Source organism: Pteronotus mesoamericanus, unplaced genomic scaffold (assembly GCF_021234165.1).
Source record: "Pteronotus mesoamericanus isolate MK-2021 breed Mesoamerican mustached bat unplaced genomic scaffold, CSHL_Meso_final contig_173, whole genome shotgun sequence".
NCBI lineage: Eukaryota > Metazoa > Chordata > Mammalia > Chiroptera > Mormoopidae > Pteronotus > Pteronotus mesoamericanus.
Window position 1 is genome coordinate 9,343,085 of NW_026555072.1, and position 20,369 is coordinate 9,363,453.

Here is a 20,369-nt window from a genome sequence, read left to right on the forward strand (position 1 = left end):
GACAACAAGAGATCAAAGCTATTATCACCAATAATCAGATCAACTGATAAACATGTGCCTCCCAATGCAATGAGAAAAGCATTTAACATCACCTACCTAGTTTTCTTGCCAAAAAAACACACTTAACTTAAATCTAATCATGAGGAAATAATCACAAAAATAAAAAAAGTGAGGGACATTCTGAAAGACAAATGGCCTAGACTCTTCAAAAAATTCAGTGCCACAATCATGACAACTTAGGGTCATTACTTTAAAAATGACTAAAGAGGCTAAAAATTTTTGTGATTCCTGCCCTGGCTGGTGTGGCTCAGTGGACTGAGCACTGGCCTGTGAACTGAAAGATCACTGGTTCGATTTCTAGTCAGGGCCCATGCCCGGGCTGTGGGTGGGGCCCCCAGTTGGGGGAGTGTGAGAGGCAACTGATCAGTATTTCTCTACCTCTCTTATCCTCTCTCTCTCTCAAAAAATAAAATCTTTAAGAAAAAATTTTTCTTTCTTCTTTTTTTTGTGATTCCTTCCAGCATACCAAACTGGGATTGAAAAAGTCATAAAAATATTTTGGGGAAATTGGAATACACACAGATGAATATTAGACATTATTAAATCAATATTAAATTTCAAGGTCGCGATAATTGTATTACATGCAATAGGTAAATGTCCTTATTCTTGGAGGACACATGCTGAAGCATGTAGTAAAGTGTTATGTTTGCAAACTACCATCAATTGGTTTAGAAAAATCCAAACAAAAACCAAAACCCAAGTATACACATAAGCAAATGTGGGAAATGTTAACAAGTGGCCAATCTGGGTAAAGAATATAACACAAAGGTGATTACTATAGCGTTTCTTTACCTTTTCTATTAGTTTGAAATTTTTCAAGTTAAATATTTGAGGAGTGGGGAATGTATAAAAAGTATATTACATGTCTGAAGTGTGGATAATCGACAAGCCTTATGACTGAGACAGGAAGGAAGAGAACTGGAATTGTCCGAGAGGAAGTTAAGGGGTATGCCAGGTGATGGGAATGAAAGAGCAAAAGGAGAGCTGGGAAAAAGAGTGGTGCATGCAAGCCAATAGTAGGGGACCTAGTTAGGAGAATCAGAGGAATTTTATATGGTGAGCCATAGGGAGGTCACTGAACTGTAAAGCAGTAGTTTCAGAAGAAATCTAAGTAGTATCCTTGCAGGGAAAAGGGGTGTTGCTCTGACTGAAGCAGGGAAGGTGGACCAGAATAGCAGCAGCCTGGGAGATACCTTGAAGGGATTCTAAGGAGTTGTATTTAAAAAACCCACTGCTATGAAGAACTATAGCCTTTTTTAATACACAGTGAAGAGTTATGTGGTTGTACTGTGGTATGCACACAGTGCATGACACGTAACAGGCAATGATTAAAAAAAAAACAACAAAATGAAATCAAATTATTACTTGGTAAGGGAAAATTTCCCCTTATAGATCTATACTAGATAATAAATAAAAGAATGACAAAATTAAAAGATTAGCCCTGGCTGGTACAGCTCAGTGGAAGAGCGCCTGCCTGGGTTGTGGGCCAGGTCCCCCGTTGGGGGCCTGAGAGAGGCAACCAGTCAATGCATCTCTCATACATCCATGTTTCTTTCCCTCTTTCTCCCTTTCCCCCCTCTCTAAAAATAAATAAAATCTTAAAAAAACAAAAACCCCTCCTCAATCTGATTAAGTCTCTAGATCTTACAACCTATTTATAGGAAACACAGGGAACTGAGGAAAACAAACTACCACAGGGATCCTATTAAAAAAATCCAGACACTGGGAAAATTTATAGGGCAAAATACTGTATTTTTTCTTCAACAAATAATCGCAAGGGTGAAAAAAAAAATTAGAAGAGATTAAAGTCACAGCAAAACTTTGGTATATGGGCTTAATTTGGATCCTGATTTCAAAAAATATATAGTAAAAACCAGTTATGAGATAACTTGGTAAATTCAAACACTGACAAGGATATTAAAGAATTTTTAAAGGATAGGACAATACTATTATGGCTGTATTTTTAAAAAGACACTTGAGATTTGCTTTAAAACAATCTGGAAAGTAGATGGGAATATAGATTAAACACAATTAGCCATGAGGTGACAACTGTTGAAGGAGGTTAATGAACTCCTAAGGGTTCATACTATTTTCCCTACTTCAATATATATGAAAAGATTCCAAAACAAAAATAAAAAATTATTAACATCCTAATAGACTAAAGAATACTGCCTCTCCTTACTATGAGACTTTCTACCACCTGTTCTGAGGACAAAGTGCAAAAAACAAACAAACAAACAAACAAACAAAAAAACAAACACCACACCTAACTAGGAAATGAAGTCTGAACATTACTATTGCTTAAACACTGAACATAAATGTGCCTTCCAACACAAATTTTAGAAGTTTAATGTAGTGTACTGAGATGTTCACAAAGGTGTAAGCAGTATCCCTATTCCTATCCACCCATAGTTTATTTACCTGAACTGTTTCCAAAATCCTCTGGGCACATAGTACTGAAGTCGAGAAGCAGCTAAGTGACCAAAGATGACCTGAAGGTGCCTTAGAACACCAATATTGTACTCTTTCCTATCTTCTGTTTTACTTAATGCTGGTTTGTCTTCAAATTGTTGAGGATATCCAAATACATCATCTCTGGGATCTACATTGCTCTAGAAACCAAAAATCATAATTAATGCATACTTTATAGTAAAATATTTTGAGACAAACATCAAGTAATTAGTGAACAAATGACCTGTATGTCTAGTTCTTATTTCCAAAGGACTTTTAATTTGTAAATTTTAATTTACAGTAATAGTGTTTATCGCCAACATTTCACTAGTGTTTATTGCCAACATTTCACAAGGGTTGCTCTAAAGGAATAACCTTGACTATGTATCTGAGAGGTAGGTAACAGATAATACAGCAGAGTATAGTGATTAAGTCAGACTGAACTGGATACAAATGCAGGTTCTGCACGTATAAGCTAGTAACTGTACAAGTAAGTTACTTAACCTTCCTAAGTTTCAGTTTCTTCATATGAAAATGGAGACAATACATTCTTCATGTAGCTGTTGCGAGGATTATATGAGATAACTTTTGTGAAAGAAACTGGATCCTTTGTACATGATTGGAGAATGTAAAATGGCGTAGTCATTGTGAAAAAGAATTCCTTAAAAAATTAAAAATAGAATCATCACACGATCCAGCAATTCCACTTCTGGGTACACACCCAAAAGAACTGAAAGAAAGGTCTCAAAGGGATATTTGTATATTCATGTTCACAATAGCCAAAAGGTGAAATAACTCGTGTTCATTGATATAAATAGAATGGGCCCTGGCCAGGGTGGCTCAGTTGGTAGGAGCATCATCCCGTAACCAAAGGGCTGCGGGTTCAATTCCTGGTCAGGGCACATGCTTAGGATGCAGGTTCCATCCTCAGTACGGGTGATGTTTCTCTTCCTTCCTTCCTCTCTCTCCCTAAAAGCAATGGCGGGGTGGAGGAGGAAGAGTCCTCAGGTGAGGATTAAAAAAAAATAATAAAATGGGATATTATTCATACAAATGGGACATCATTCAGCCTTAAAAGGGAAGGAAGTTGACACATGCTATTGATATGGATAAACTGTGAGGACAGTATATTAAGTGAAAGAAGCCTGTCACAAAAAGACAAATATGGTATGATTCCAATTATGTCAGGTAGCTAGAATAGCCAATTTCATAGACAGAAAGAGATTAGTGGTTGCACAATTGTGCCTGAGACCTTTAATATAGAAATAGACAATATCTAGTCCCTGCTCACAAGGAACTTATATTCTAGGGAAGTAAACAAGCACAGAGACAAAAACACAAAGCAAAAACCAAAAAACCCCAGAGTGAGAAGGGGTACCAAAACAACATGAAGCAAAGGGTACACTTTATTTGAAGAGAACAAAGGTGGGGACGCCTTATTTAAAAGTGTACCATATTCTGTCTGCTTCATTTACTTGTTGCCAGTACAATTAGGTATCTCTAATTGTGCTTAACTCAACATCCCAGACATGTGATAGGCTATAGAACTAGAACATGAATTTCAATTTTTACTTAGCACAGTGGTTCTTAACCAGGTATGGATGTAAGCATCATCTATGAAGCTTTCTTAAAAGGTGAAGATGCTCAGACCCCTCACTGGATGATGTGGATCAGTAGGTCTGGGGAAGAGTTGAGGAAAGTGTATGTTTCAGAAACCCTTAAGTGATAAACGACTCGAGAGCAAACAGTTCTGGTGACTAAAGACAGGGAATGAGGAAAGAACCATTCAATGTATTTACTGCAGTTAGAACACACCATGGCTTCTCCAGTTCTCACCAACAGTATGAACAGAAAAAGGTAAAGTAAAAATACAGGGTAGATACAAACACGACCACAACTTAAGTTTTGCCATATTCCCTTTTTAAAGAGCCATGCCATAGTCATGTCAGCTTATCTGCCATTACAACCCAACTTTTCTGCAGCTTTATTGTGCACTGGATACTCAGTAGGCAGCCTAAATTTTGTCACAAGACCATGTAACATTAGAGAGAAGTTTGTTGCCTAAGCAAGAAGAGCTATAATCTGGGAAAAATGTAAAAGTATCCTAAAGTGAGCATGGATAGTAAAACTGGAATAGCATGCAACTTGGCATAAATTAATGCAGATATATATTAAAAATATCAAGTTGAAAAGTGAAAATCTAAACTATTATTAAAAATGAGGATTCTTATCATTATGCAAACTCCAGATTAAACACTTTCCACAAAAAATTTGAGTGCATTAATTGTTGCTTTAAGGACATGTAAAACTACAATAAAAATTAACTGTAGTTTAAAGTCTGATAGATAGTCCATGCCAGGAGATTCTAGCTTTACTATCAAATCTATGTCAGTAAGTCCAATGAAAGTACAACACTCAAAGGAGAACAGTATCTGGTATCAGAAGTTCAAACACAGAAAACAAAAAGGTTAAACAGAATTTACCTCATTGTCCTGCTTCTCGTCCCCAGACATATCATCATCTACATCACTACCTGTGCCTTCAATGGCAAGAATACCGTTCCTGATGGACGGAATCATGTAGAGTTGCTGAATCACAGAATTCATGTAACAAGTAGCACCAGCATTTTTCAGCCCTACAAATCCTTTTGGAGGGCGGGGCCCAACAGGTGGTAGATATTCCCACTCAGTAAGTGCTTCACATGCTGAAAGAAGATAAAAGATTCCCACATTATGAAAACAACCATTTTCTCCACTTTTAGCTCTATTAAGCTAGTAATAAATTAACATTAGCAGCAATCCCACTACTCTTACAGCCACTTGAAGCTGCGCTCCAAGTTTGCATTTCATCCTCAACAAACCTAAAATACACAGCAACATGCTATCACTATACAGATCCTTACCCTGCTATCTGTGAACCCATGTTTTCTCTAACATTATTTCTAATGGCAGTCTCAGTAGTCTGAAGATTACATGATGCCAGTTCCTACATGCTAACTTTACTGTTAGCTTTAGAGTCATTATGAACTTTCTAATTTTGTATGTTTTTAAAAGTACCTTTGAAACTCATTCTGGCATAAAATGTTATATAAACATGTCAACATATTACAGCTTTAATATTAACATCCCTTCGGTTCACATCCTGGTTCTGACGCTTACCAAATCTTTCACCTTCTTCAGACAAGTCTGTTTCCTTCCTAATAAATGTAGCAGTAAGAGTAGACTTGTTTTGCCTACAACCACAGTGTTATTTTGGGGAGCAAATGACAGTGAATTTGAAAGTTCTGTGAGAATCACAAATCAGCATCCATCGTCCCCCCTCCACCTAATACAAACCTGAAAATAACAAATATCATTGTCTACAGGACAGGTAAAACAAATTACAATATACTGAACTGAAAAGTATATAGCCAATAAATGGATACAGGTAAATATGTGTTGATAGGGAATAATCACAGAAATATTAAGAGGGAAAACAAAGTTCTGAAGAACACTGTTGTCTACCATATGCCAATCTGTTGGGGGGAAAAAAAACACTAAACAAAGAAAACTTTGTATGTTGATCTTGCATATACAGAGATGCTGGGAGGGCAGACACAAACTGCCCACAATGGTTACAGCTATAAAAGGAGACTAGGAGGCTGGACTGTGCAGGAAAGATACTTTTTAGTATACACTTTTGTTACTTAAAATTTTTACCATGCAAAGAAACAAGTGACCTTTCTCTTTCTGCCCCTTTAGTGCATGTGAAGGTATGCTGGGAATAGGACTTTAAAAATGGTCAATACGTCTGGAAGGTTGTGGTCCAAAGCTATTTTTTGCTGGCTATTAGTGGAGGGAGCATGTGACTTTTCTTCTTAACACTGAAGGTGTTTATGCCAGACATGAAAAGTGAATTCTATTTGGGCAAGAAATACGCTCATATGTACAAAGCAAAGAACAAGGTTGACTCCTGGAGGCAAACTGAACAAAACCAGAAGAATCTGGGAAAAAGAAACTCATGCTCACGTGGCATAGTTCATGCCAAATTCTGAAGCAACATTCCTGCTAAACTCATTAGACACTGAATCCATTTGATGCTGTATTCCTTGAGGATTTAAACTTAGTAAGAGCTAAATAAATGAAAGCGAGGATGTTTTTAAAAAAACAAACAAAAAACACCTCTTGTAAGTCATAAAAAACCAAAACAACAACAATCGAAAAAACCTCTGCCTCACCATACATAGCTTTGGTAGACTAAAGGTCTAAGCTTTAAAGTAGTCAGTTTCACCAGAATCTCCTAAATGTTATTTAAAATGTCCTTGTATTCTGAAATACAACATATAAAAAATAATTTGACATGTTCTTAAAAAATACTACAATCAATTATATTCTTAAACTCTGTAGATAAACGGGTTTTCACACACACACACACACAAAAAAGAAAAAACAAACAGCTTCTGTTGTGTTTGATTTCTTATTTCTTCTTTTTTGGTCATTTTATATTGCCCTCATCTGCTTTGAGCTTCAGTTCCATATCTATAAGATCTGGAGTCTATAGTCTATTTCACAGGCTTCATGTGAACATTAATTGAGGACATAAAGTGCATGGAAATGTTACCTTCTCACATTCTAATCTTTAAAACTAGCTTTTCTTCAAGCTCATGAAAATAACATTCAAGAGCTTCTAAGAGAGGTCCTGAAAGGTTTGCAATGCATGAAATTTGAGTGTTAAGTTCTAAGTTTGGCCTTATTTTGACTAATTACTCTGGAGTTTGGGTTTTATTCCAGACTTGACTGAGATGGAATTTGTTTTGCTAAATTGTCACACCACTTACAGGAAGGCATTTAACAAACACTTGAAAACTTTTACATTAAGGTGCTTAGCTTTTAATGGTCTTAACTTACACACCCATTTACTAAAAATGTGAAACTAAACTAGTTGAAAAAAAAAGCACGAATTTAAGATGTTTACTAAAAGAAAAATGGGAAAACAGATTTGAGTTATCTGTTAAGACAACATTATATTTTAAAATACTTACTAGTTATTGCTGTGCCAATGTAATACATTTCAGTCAAAGAATCTACTATCTGTTTGAGATTCCTCACACAGCCAACAGCTAATGCTACAAGTAACTCAAAACCAGCATTAATGGTGGCTGGTGAACTACAGACTGGAATAGCTTGTTCAGCTGGCAGTTCTCCATTTCTCATATACTGCAGGTAAACATTGGATGCAGGGAAGATGAAATCATCAATTAATTCCTATGAGAGTTGAGAAAAGAATTATGTATTAGCAATGATATAGTACACATATTACATACTTGTATGTTTATATATTATATATAAATAATAGTTATAAATATATATACAAATATGTAATATAGTTATATGTGTATATATGTTTTTAAGGAAAGAAAGGTCTCTTGTAATCTTGGAAGGAAGTAACATAAAATTACTTGTCAGAACTTAAGATCTCATTACATCTCAGAAAGCTCACTTGAATTTTCTAATAAACACTATGCACTACAATTAACCACCATACCCAAAATCAGGTTTTGTTTTTTTTTAAAGAATCAAGAGTGAGCTGAATCTAGCACTTAACAAAATTTACATTTTAAGTTTATTCCTTTAATCACATGTAAACCAAACTTCATTTTGAATAAAATTAAAATTCACTAAAATGATTCTTTTTTTCCTTGCTATACCAATACTACTGATAGAAGAAACTCATTAAAGAAATGATCAACAGGATGCAGTTTTACAAAACAGAAAAATTAGATAGTGCTTATTTACTTTATAAATTCAAAGCAATACTGAAATTTTAACTTACTTTAATGAGATTAGCACCTCCCTTTTCACAACCAATATGATACTTTTTCTCAGGGGTTTGAAAGGCCAGTAATTCCTTTGTTACCCCAAGGTGGCCCTCCAAAATGGTCTCTTCAACACCTGTTTCACCTGTTCTCTTAACATCATCCTGCCAAAGAAAAAAATATCAAATGCCCAACTTATGAAAGGGAGGTAGCAAGGAAGGGAGGAGCCACACACAAGAGAGAGCTGAACAGACATGAGGAAATTCCCCCAAACCTTTCCATTGTGAGCAATTTATCTTCAGAACTTTCTGGAAGTAGGCTTTATGAACTGGAGGCTAATAGCTACAAATCTCTTCAGAAGTAAATTCCCATATGATTCTAAGTAAATATATCAGGTCTTAAGACCAAGAATTAAATAAGTGCCAGCATATCAGACTCATCAAGAATACATTTTAAAAGATGAAAATTATCAGAAATGCCCCAAATTCTAAAATGAAAGTGGAAAATCAGTATTCCAAGGCTCAAGTAAAACAAAGCATTTTATAGAACTAGTAATGCATTATTTGTGATTCATGAATTACTAATATCTATCAATGCAGAGTATATTCTTTGGTCCTTTTTGTTACTCTTTGGTGTTTTTCATTTAACCAAAATGCTCAAAAATATAAAATATTAATAAACTACACCATTTATCAATATAGTAAACACTGTATTAAATGCAACTTACCCTAATTCTTTTAAGCCAATCAATTTCATTATTGAGAAGAACTTCAGCATTGGGTACATTAATATTACTATTGTAAGCATAATTAAGAAGGTGCCTTAAAAGAGTGAAGTAGTCGCCTGAATGTTTAGCTCTCTCTCTGGCTGTGCTCTGAAACAATAAAGTAGAATAATACGAATTTACACGTCCATGCTCAGAACCCAATTTTAAAAATGCAAAGTTAACTAGAGTAGATGATTAAATTAGTATGGGAAATTACTAATATTTTATATATTAAATACATAGAAACTGCTCTAACTTTAAATACAATCTAAAAGCATGAATTCCTGAATGTCCGCTGTTTAAAGAACGAATCACATTGATAAGCATATTAAAAAATGTCTCACCCCCAAAACGGTAAAGAGCAGAGTAATGAAGAAAAGTAGAGGCCTGTGTCCCATGCAACATCTGGTGCACATTAAAAAGAACTGCTCCTGTGCCACCTGGCGAACAGTTCTGAAATAAAAATGTTTCACATTTAATATCATTTTCATAAAGAAAAAAATATATTACTACCCTGATCTCTCATGTGGGAGGCAGGGGGAGGGGATAAAAAGTAAATTAAAAAGTAAAAGCGCAAGTATACAAGGTAACACCCCTTAAGCCAGCAACATAGATTAATTTAGGCTGTGTGTTAAAAACTACAACCTCAAACTGTCACTGGTGAGATTGAGAGAGACATTGTTAACACCCCCTTCTTGGAAAAGACAAGAAATGCTCCTCTAGATACAAGATACTCCACAGTGAGCCTTCCACAGAATTTTTATTCAGTTGTGCTCTGGAGCAAACCCTGTAGGAATTCTGCTGCAAGTACAATAAGGATATTGCTGTAGATGTCCTTTATATTAGTAGTTCCCAAAGTATGGTCCCCAAATGAGCAGCTTCTGGAACTTGTTAGAAATGCAAATTCTCAGGTCCCTTCCCAGACCTGCTGAATGAGAAATACTGCAGGTGGGGCCCAGCAACCTATGTTTCAACAAAATCTTGCAGGTGATTCTAATGTGTGCTAAATATTGAGAAACACTGTATTGTATTATATTTTCTTTATGCTGACTCACAAGAAAAACTTGTTTCTGGTCTTAATACTGTGAATTTTACCCGATCACTATGGATCTATCTTAAAAAAAAAAATTCTACACAGGTCTCACTAGAATAAATGCTCCAAGAGGGCAGAGATATCATCTATTTAGCCTCCTGTGCCTCCAGAACCTAGAATAATGTCTGGCATATGGCAGGTGCTAAGACCCATTTCCTAAATGTATACAAGGCGGTGCTCTGTCGCCATTAAAAAGTAAGCTCTTTCAGGTCAAGGCCTTGCTTTCTTGATGCCAGTTTCTGGCACCTAGAACAACGTCTGACATAGGAATCTGCTAACTAAGCATTTGTGTACCTTACAGACATTACAAAGTACATTTTGTGGATAACTATCATGTTTCTGTCTTTGTGCTAGCTGGTAGAGAGCTTAGAACCAAATTTATAGTTCATTATGAAGAACTTGGCAGCATACATTCTGTGTACTAACCTGTCTCCTGGATGTTTTTAGGTTTTTGAAACCAACACATGATCCTATAAATCAGTGGTATTTTAGAAACTCTGTGGGTTGAGTTTGGTCAAACCCGTGTTAATTGAAGTCAGGAGCACCAATTTTCTAGGGGGAGGCTCCATAACTTTTATCAGATTTTCAAAAGTATGTCATTCATGTTGTCCTAGTTTGTTTGTTTTTTTAAAGTTAGTTATGCTGTCCAAATAGAATAGGAGAAGGGGTCTATAAAGTTGGTGCCTCTTAGTTCCTGATGAAACGTCCCTCACACTTTCGTAATGCTTCAAAAGAAACCTGTCTATCAACAAACTGTTGTATCTTCACAACATACTCAAAACCTGACCATTTCTTACCATTTCTACTATTGCCATAACTCCAGCTCCTGTCATCTTTTATTTGGATTAATGAAAAAGTCTAACTCTTTTCCTGTTACTCTATGTTCTTTAACATATCTGGCATGTTCTTGCCTCAAGACGTTTACATCTGTTGTTCCTGTGCTTAAAACACACCTCTGCTATTATCCACATCGACCACTACCTTACTGTCTCGGAGCTGATTAATGGTCATCTTTTTATGGAAGCCTTTTTTGACCATCTTATACAGGCATACCTCAAAGGTATTACAGGTTTGGTTCTAGACTATCACAATAAAGCAGGTTATAATGTTTTTGCTGGTGGAGGATCTTGCCTTCCATTTGTAAAAAACAAATCTGTGAAGTGCAATAAAGCAAAGTACAGTAAAATGATGTATGCCTGTATAAAACTGAACTCCACTGACTGTCCCAACTTCTAATCCCCTTCCCTGCCTTATTTCTCTCCATAGCATTTATTACTACCTAATATATTCTATTTTTCCATGTCTCCTCTTCCTATCCCCAATCCTCTTTAGTATGTATACTCCAAGAAGGCATTTTGTCTGTCTTGTTTACTGCTATTCCAGTAGTGAGACTAGTGTGTGGTTCATAAAAGGTACTTGTTGATAAATTATTGACCAAGGAGACTAAATACCGTATCAAAATTTAACAGTACTTAGATCTCAGCATCTAAGGCATTCTGTAAAGTGACTCCTGCTCATCTCTTTTATAGTATATTATCCTATTACTCCTCTTCTGCACATGAAACCAGATGACTCAGCTCTGTCCTGAGAGCACTATGCCAGGAGTGGCAAACTCAGATGCCTCCATGAATTAGAGTGGTAACATTAAGGAGTTAATAAGGCAGGGTATGAGACAACTAGAAAAAACATATCCACCTAAAAGAAATTTTGCAACTACAAGTGATTACAAGAACATATGGTCAGTGTTACGATGTGGAAGCAAACCTCATCTAATGGGAAGAGAGGTCTGGGAAACCTTCTGAGCTCAGGTACAGAGAAAACTTAGAAAATGTGGCACTGAAGTTGAAACTTTGAGTAAGTAGAAAGCAAGGGCCAAATTGTGAAGTGCTTCTAAACCAATTGTAAATGTTTGGACTAAATTAAAAGGCAATGAGAAGACATGGAAAGATTTTTAGCAAGAAAACAATACGATCGTATTTTGTAAAGCTTACTGGTCTACGGTCTGGGCAACAGATTACAGAATAACACCTTTTTGGAGCAGCACTAGGTATGGGAAGATTAAGGGTATTTCAACTATCCAGGCAATGAATGCTGGTGTTAAAAAAGGGTAGAAACAGTATGGAGAGGAAGAAAGTATGTGGAGTCCAAAAACACAGTAAGTAAAAATAACAAAACAGGGAATGATGGTGAAAGAGGCAGAGAGCTCCACCAACGCCCAGCTTCCATTTTTATGCACACAGAAATTCTACCCAAACAGCTCACGTGTTACATTCTGAACAATCTTTACTTTTACTTCTTCCAAGTAAAAGTAACTGATTCCTTTTCACATTCCTCAAGTACTTAGCCTTTTATGACACTATTTTCTGCCTCAAAGTTCCCTAACGTGCAATAACTATTTTATTTAACTTTGGATTCATTGCCAAACACATAGTAGGGACTCACATAATTTGCTGGTGGATTAGAACTGCACAGAGACAAACTATGTAGCAGAAATAAGTTAAAACTCAAGAGAACCTTGCCATTTAATTTCAGTCTTAGTTCCTCCATCAGCAAAGTCTACTCCCAAGTTGTTACAGAATTAAGTGAGAAAATCTATGTGGAAAAAGCTTTGTACATTGCTATACTTGTTAGTACTATGGTTACAGGTAAAGTATAAACTCTACCTAAAGGACAGACTCAGTATGCAGGTCCATAATCCTGTACCTGAAACCCTTGAGGGCAGATACCTTTGGGGATTCAGATAGAAAGGTAATGCCAACAAAGAATGTTCATGTCAAGTTTGCTGTCAAATTCTTACAAACTGAAAATAAAGGATTTTGAACCTGTAATAGGTACTCAGCTACTTATAAAATGACTGAAAAATGCAGGGCAGGGCAACAGTGCTATAGAAAAAAGTTGCTACCTCCAGGTTTGACTTCATGAAAACTTTCCTCCCTCTACCTGGTAAATTATTAAATGGAACTAGGCTTAACCTATTTATCTTTCCTAATATACAGAGTTGTTCAATGATAATTAAAACCTTCCCCAAAAGAGCAAGCTCAACCTATTTGGGGAGGGGGGGTGGAATCCTGTCAAAGGACTTTCTGAATAGGCTGGTCTAGCTGTCTTGAAGGACATTACCAAGGAACTTCTAAGAGTAGACTTTTCCACTTGACCTTCTAAATCACTTTACATACATCATCCTACTCCATTAAATCATGTACACATTAAAAAAAAACACAAAACCCAGCTTTATCACTAGGCTTCATTTCAGCAAACTGCTTATTCTGACTTTACACTAGCTTTTCACCAGTAACTTCTGTCATTGTTGAATGGCATGTGAGAGAATAAACAGAGTAAACATCCCGTGCCTTTTCACAAAATGTAACACAGATTAATTACATATAACAGTCAGGGTCAGATTGAGAGAAGATGATGAAAACCAACATTTTCTACAAATCCAGCTGACTCACACAAAAAGCAGCACAAAACAAAATGTCATTGATTAAACGCAAACAAGGGCTTTATAGTTGGTCTTTATTCTCAGTGTAAAATACAAAACTTCTTACCACAAACCTTGTGAATTTCATACTGAATTAACAACTCCACATGCGCGCGCACGCGCACCTCCCTACCCCCTAACTACGTATGCAAGATAGGAAGCTAATGTACTATTTAATTTACATCTTGTAAACCAGATTTTTTAAATGGGCTAATATATACCTCTTAGGGAAAACTAAATTCTGAAATTAGAGAAAAATTTTACTTTGAGAATGTTGGCATTTTACAAAGACTATAAAACCAAGCAAATCTAGGTCAAAGCAAAACATGGTTAAATAAAATTTTCCTAAATATTAGCATGCTACAGAGACAATACATATTTGATTTCTGGGATAAATTTTACTAGTATAAATTATTTCTGCTTACAAAAGTAAGATAAAGCTCCTTACAGTTAAAAAAGATACTCACTTGCTGTGACAGTGCAATAGTAAGTCAATAATGAATGTTTGCCAAGCCTTTTCTTTACTAAGAGCATCTAAGGCCGTTGGAATCAAGGCGAAACATAATGTCATCACTTCCAATGCTTCACAGCAAACCTGTTCATCTTCCAAGTCCAGCTCATTGCCTGCATTGGACTATAAAAAGATAGGGGCAAATTATCTAGAAATGCATTTAAGAAAAAGTTCATATAACTTCAAGTTAGTGCTTAAGACCTACCTACTCACTTAAAACAATTTGGCCTCTGCAACTCTTAAGGGCCCTTGGAATAGTATGGAAGTGACTATAAGAAACCATTAAGTTTAATTCAAGTATTTTGCTACTTCCCAAGGAGAGCTGAAGGAGCACACTGACCACATCACCACTGGCTTCCTTCTCCTTCAGGCTCCTAAAGACCGTCTGAGTTCTGTATTTCTGCACCAACCATTCCTTTCTGGAGAACCACTCTGGCTCTGCAGTTAGGTATTTCTAACTAGTTCCATCATGTAGCTTACCTACAGTGCCATTTTATTAGAAAGCAACTGTCTAAGACAATTGTTAAGGAAGGTTTTGAAGGTTTTACAACCTAAAATATGCTTAGATAGGTAGTTAATGAATTCTAAACTGACTTTATCAAAAATTAACAATCACAGTACCTGTACAGTACCAATACAGTACAATGTCTGGAAAAGAACAAGCATTCAAATATTATCTAAATATTATCTAGCACTATACCAGATACTACAAGACATCAACACACATCTCTGGCAAATCAGGGTTATGCTGGCCATAAAACGGAAGCTCTAACGAGCCAGAGAACTTCCTGTAACTTAATTTCCCCTGCTACATATGCAGAAGTGGCTATCAGGGACAGGTACATATGACAGAGGGGGGAAAAAAAAAATCAAGAGTCAAACACACCTTCTCTTCTGTAAATAATTTACTTAACCTAATGAAGGGTTGGGGAATGATACCTAATTGGTTGACACTCTTTCTATTTCACTTTAAGAGAATCAAAAATACTTAAATGCGCTAACACAATTGACACCTATCTAAACCCAAATTTACACAGGACAGAAAGCTAATGAAAGAATAGAGAGAATAGAAACAATCAAATCCAGTATAAGGCAATTATATGTAACCCCCGTTAGAAGTAAAAAAAGATAGTTTCGTATTAAAAAATAAAAGTCTTATGGCAGGATTCTAAAGCACTTTATTCCCCCCCCCCCCCTTTAACGCTCACCCTAGGATATGTTTATTGACTTTAGAGAGAGTGGTGTTGGGGGGGAGGGAATGGAAAAGGTAAAGAGGGAGTGAGAGAAACATCAATCAGTTACCTCCTATACATGCTCCAAGGGATCGAACCAGCACCCTAGGTACATGCCCTGACCAGGGATTGAATCTGCAGCCTTTGGTGTACAGGATGACATTTTAGCCAACTGAGCCACCTGGCCAGGAGTGAAGCACTTTATTTTCAAAGTAAAATTATTCTCATCTTAACTATACCTACCAGTTAATTTTTAACCTATCGAGATGCAAATGACTGGCTTTTAAAGATTAGCAGACATAATTTAGCCTCATGCACAATTAAACAACATTTATTTAAAAGAAATATATTTCTGTGATAACTCTTACCTTCTCATAAATTTTAGTGATTTCTTCATTTGGGCTGAATACTAGCTGTAATGCCCCACATCCTGATGCCCAGATAATTTTTTGTATAGCTCTAATTACACAAATATCAGGCATATATCTTGAAGCCTGCAAGATAACGAGTAATTACAACTGTTGAAAGAGTATTTAGAGTGTCCTATCACTAAAAAACCAAAAATGTTTCTCCTTGTAAGGGAGTAGAAATGGCCATGAAGTAGTAACATTGTCTTTTATTTTTTTTTTTAGCAGCACTGTCTTTAGGTTTCCAAGTTGCCTTAGTCCCATTTTTTTGTTTACAGCAATGCCATAAAGTACACACTCCAAGTTATTATCTGGCTGTATACTACGAAGGTGATCTAACCATTCCGCTCCCAGTTTTTTTTTTTAACCCAAGATAAAAACCTGTGTCCACATGAACAGTGGCACAAAATGTTCACAGTAGCTTTATTCACATCCAAAAAAAGGGAAACAATCCTAATGTTCTTCGCCAAGTATATGGATAAACACAACGTGAAATATTCACCATGGGATACTACTTAACAATAAAAAGGAATAAACTAATGGTTCACACAGCACATACAATTTTCAGTCATTACTCTGAGTGAAAGCCAGACATACAAAAGAACACACAGTTCAATTCCACCTGAAATGTGAACACTAGTATATAGTGACAAAAGATCGGTGGTCACCTGTGGTTAGGGGTAGAGAAGAAGAATAAACTCCTAAGGGCACACAGAGTGATGGAAATGTTCTGTGACTTGATTGCAGGGGCGGTTTCACAAATATATGCATTTGTCAAAAGTCATTTAATTATATACTTTAAAAGCATGCTGTTTACTGTACATAGAGATGATTAAAACCAGAAAGTACTAACATTAATATTAGATAAAATTCATGTTAAGGGAACTTTATCTACACTGAGACAGCGATCAGAGTGAGTGGCTAGGAAAATTAGGCCCTAAATTGTGAAAAGGATTATTTCTAAGTTAACAGAGAATTGAAAGTATTAAAAAAAAAAAAAAAAACCTTCCAGGATTTCAGAGCTTTAAAACTTTAATACTAACCTCATCAGATATTTGCTGAGCAAGACGAATCGACACATTTCTAAGCATGCATTCAGATGATGGATTAGGAATGCTCTGAAGGGCACTTTGTAGCACCACGGCTTGATCATGAGTAACTTGGTTAACCTGAAAAAAAGATAACTATTTTACTTGGAGAATGTAATTTATACATAACCAGACCCAGCCATTTGCTCTTCATCCATCACCACTCCCTCAGTATTACCTCCCTTCCACACACACACACACACACACACACACTCTCACTCTCTCTCTCTCTCTGCAGAAGCTGTGGTGACTTACACAAAAAGCATCTCACATTGCCAATAGTGGGGGCTCCTCTTTTACTTGTGCATCAGAGTGCCACGTATCCCTCTGTAAATCCCCATTCTACATCAATCCAATTCATTGTTTCTACTCTGGGCTCAACGTAACTAGTAAGGGTAAGCAATAAACTGAACCAACAGGTTCCAACCCCATCTAGAGACTCAGTAAATTACGCCACATCTTTTATATGCATGTTCCTGGGCAGATCCAGCTCCCATTCACCCTAGTAATCAAATTCTTCTTTGAAAATGAAGAAATATCAGTAACAGAACAGAATCACAAATGTACAAAAAAGCTACCAGTATTTACTTTATAATCAAGTTAAGAAAAAAAGTTTTAATTTTCAGAGAGAGGAGAAGGAAGGGAGAGAGAGGGGGAGAAAAAGATTGATGTGAGTTTCTCACACACAACCAACTGGGGACCTGGCCTGCAACCCAGGTATGTGCCCTGACTGGGAATGGAACCGGCAACCTTTCAGTTTGCAGGCCTGCGCTCAATCCACTGAGCCACACCAGTCAGGGCATATAATCAAGTTTTTAAATCCATACAATGGTGACTGCTTTGGGGGGCGGGCGGGGGGAGAGTATAAGGGGACTAAAAGGCAATGTAAAAAGAATATTAAAAAAAGGAAAAAAAAATGAATAAATATGGAGAAAAGTGAAAGAAAGCATTCAATTGTTTCTTGTGTACTTCATTAAGCACAGGGATCACAATAAAAATGTGTTTTATCTTAACAATAACCACTAATTAAGAAACAATGTAAGACTTAGGCTATGTAAGACTAATGTTAAATTTCTAAAATATACAACTGTTTTATCTAACCCCCCCCCACTTTCTATCCCCTCCTCACCCCAGTATTATTTTGAAACAAATCCTTGATATATAAAGCAACCACTTTTTAAAAAGGGGGTGGGGTGAAGAATATGCCTTTTAAATATAAGCACAGTATCATTATCATACCTAATGTTATAAATAGGTATGTTTATACCTATTTATTGAGACACATTATCTCAATTATATGTGACATTATAATATCACATATCTAATCAACCTGCCAACCTCCCTGACTAAAAACCTCAGCCATTTCTAAAAGAGAATATCTATATTCCTGAAGCTTTTATCCTTCATCAATAACTTAGCAAAGCATCACTTATGATTTCTATAACTCAAAATTTTAGCCAGAATTTAATGCATAGTTAGACTGGTAATAAATAGGCATTAAATTCTAGCATGTCTTGAGAACTTTTGGTGGATCAAGAATGCCACTGAAGCCAAGAGAGACTCAGAGTAAGCTCAGAACTGAACGTTAAGACTGTTAAGATGGCAACAGGTTAAATTGATGGGTTTTTTTATTACCACCTGTGTCTTTAATATATGCCAAATACAAATCGGCAAGAGATTTATAAGGAGACTTTATTAGTCTCCTCAAACATGATTTAAGGGGGCACAAAGAACTATCTTCTCAAATAAGAGTATAGCCAGTAAAAAACATTTTCACTTTTAATATGAATACAATTTAATAGAAGAAAACTCCTAAAGTAAATCATCACTGGAAAGGAACCTGAAACAGTTTGATTTAACTTTGAACTTTATACTTAAGAGTTGCTGAGAAGTTGAACTTTAAAAATTACAATCTATTATCAGTATTAAAATATTTTTTAAAAGACTGTATTACCGATGTCATGGGACTGACGCCTTCTACACCTGGCTGAAAAGCTTCTGCCACAGCTCGAACGTGGCCATAGCCAATGGCAGTTAGCAACAGTTTGGCTATTTTAAGAGCATTGAGGTAGGCACCCCTTCGAGTTTCCATATCTGCATTTGGTAGGAAGTTATTTCTAGTTAGCATACTCAGGACAAGGGGCAGACCGCCACTTTTCAAGAAGTGAAATTGAAAATCAGAGGAATCATCAGCCAGAGGTGCACCAGCAGGCATTAACAAGGCATAGACTACCTGGAAAAAAGGGAGAAGGACTGTATTAAAAGGTTTTTAAAAATGTAACTATTTTCCCTATTACCACTGCTAAGAAATTATTTTAACCATTTCAAAGATATTTCAATACAATGTTATGTTCTCCACATTACCATAAAATGGGTAAGAGCATGGAGTAAATTCAAAAGGAAAAAACAAACCTCTGTTAGGTATAGCACTTGTGAAGCTGAAGGACCAAAGAAAAGCGAGTCAAGAGATGGGCTAAGGCTGCTTTCTCCAAGTTTGGCATGGTCTAAACAAATAGCTCTCAATTTTTCTATTGTTGTACTATCTGTGAGGAGAAAAAAAGAGGCAGTCTAAGATAAAACATTATTCATGCATTTGTAATATTTCACTTTTCATATTTTAAAGTCCACTTTAGTATGAAATAACAATTCAATTGAGTTATAAGTTCAAACTTCACAAGACATAACCAGATCTGGATTGACTAAAATATAAAACCAACCAACCAACCAGCGCTCTTTAATCAGCCAACCCAAACATGAAAGCAGCAGTCTCCTATTTAACTCAGAGACTTCAAGTCAACATGAACATGCCCTCCTTACTCTCCAGCCACTGGAGACTGAAAATGTGCAATGTACTTCAAAAGGAAGTGGTTCTTACTGAAAATAATAAACAGGAAAAAATGACAAGCTCTTCCCTTCAATTTCTCTATTGTTAGCCTACATGACACTATGCATTAACTGGTTTGTTTTACCGAAAGAGGTTTAGTAGTACCCTAGAAACTGAACCTTAAAAAGCAAACATTAAAAGGGGTGCTGGGGCAGGGATCATGCCTAATGCTTACCTCAAAGTAGGCAGAGCTTTTTTTTGATCATATTAAATGATGAGTTTATCTAAATCACAGTGAAAAAATACCAAAAAGGGCAGGGGGGCAATATCCCAGAATACAATTAAGCATTAGCTACCACTCAAATTTAAGAAGTGGACGAACTTTTAGAAAGCACTTTGATAATACAATTATTTCCAACATAAAAGCCCCATGATTAAAACTTCACTTGATAAATACGATTTTTTTAAAAAGTAAAGCTCTTTACAAAGAATAAAGGTAACTGAAAATTACTGTAACTTCCTTAGAGTAGGCTAATTTTCGCAGGCATAGAATCAGTCTGGAAATGTTTTCAAATAAATCTTCAATTTGTGTTAAATTGTTAGTTCTTCCTACTCTGGAGAGACACACATAATGTAACTAATGAAATGTTATTCCCTGTATC

At 36.1% G+C, this 20,369-nt stretch overlaps 1 protein-coding gene across 4 annotated transcripts in view; it reads right to left on the reverse strand.

Annotated features, from left to right (window-relative positions):
• The window catches only part of USP9X (ubiquitin specific peptidase 9 X-linked), a 116,597-nt gene that overhangs the window by 20,131 nt on the left and 76,097 nt on the right, over positions 1-20,369 (reverse strand). For all 4 annotated transcript variants that reach the window (XM_054566545.1, XM_054566542.1, XM_054566544.1 and 1 more), the window contains exons 22-32: positions 19,296-19,426; positions 18,838-19,116; positions 16,839-16,964; positions 15,757-15,882; positions 14,113-14,279; positions 9,416-9,524; positions 9,033-9,179; positions 8,323-8,469; positions 7,532-7,754; positions 4,995-5,215; positions 2,482-2,672 (exon numbers count right to left, since the gene is read on the reverse strand). In XM_054566545.1, the coding sequence (XP_054422520.1) occupies positions 2,482-2,672; positions 4,995-5,215; positions 7,532-7,754; positions 8,323-8,469; positions 9,033-9,179; positions 9,416-9,524; positions 14,113-14,279; positions 15,757-15,882; positions 16,839-16,964; positions 18,838-19,116; positions 19,296-19,426 (1,867 nt within the window). The remainder of the gene's footprint in view (positions 1-2,481; positions 2,673-4,994; positions 5,216-7,531; positions 7,755-8,322; positions 8,470-9,032; positions 9,180-9,415; positions 9,525-14,112; positions 14,280-15,756; positions 15,883-16,838; positions 16,965-18,837; positions 19,117-19,295; positions 19,427-20,369) is intronic.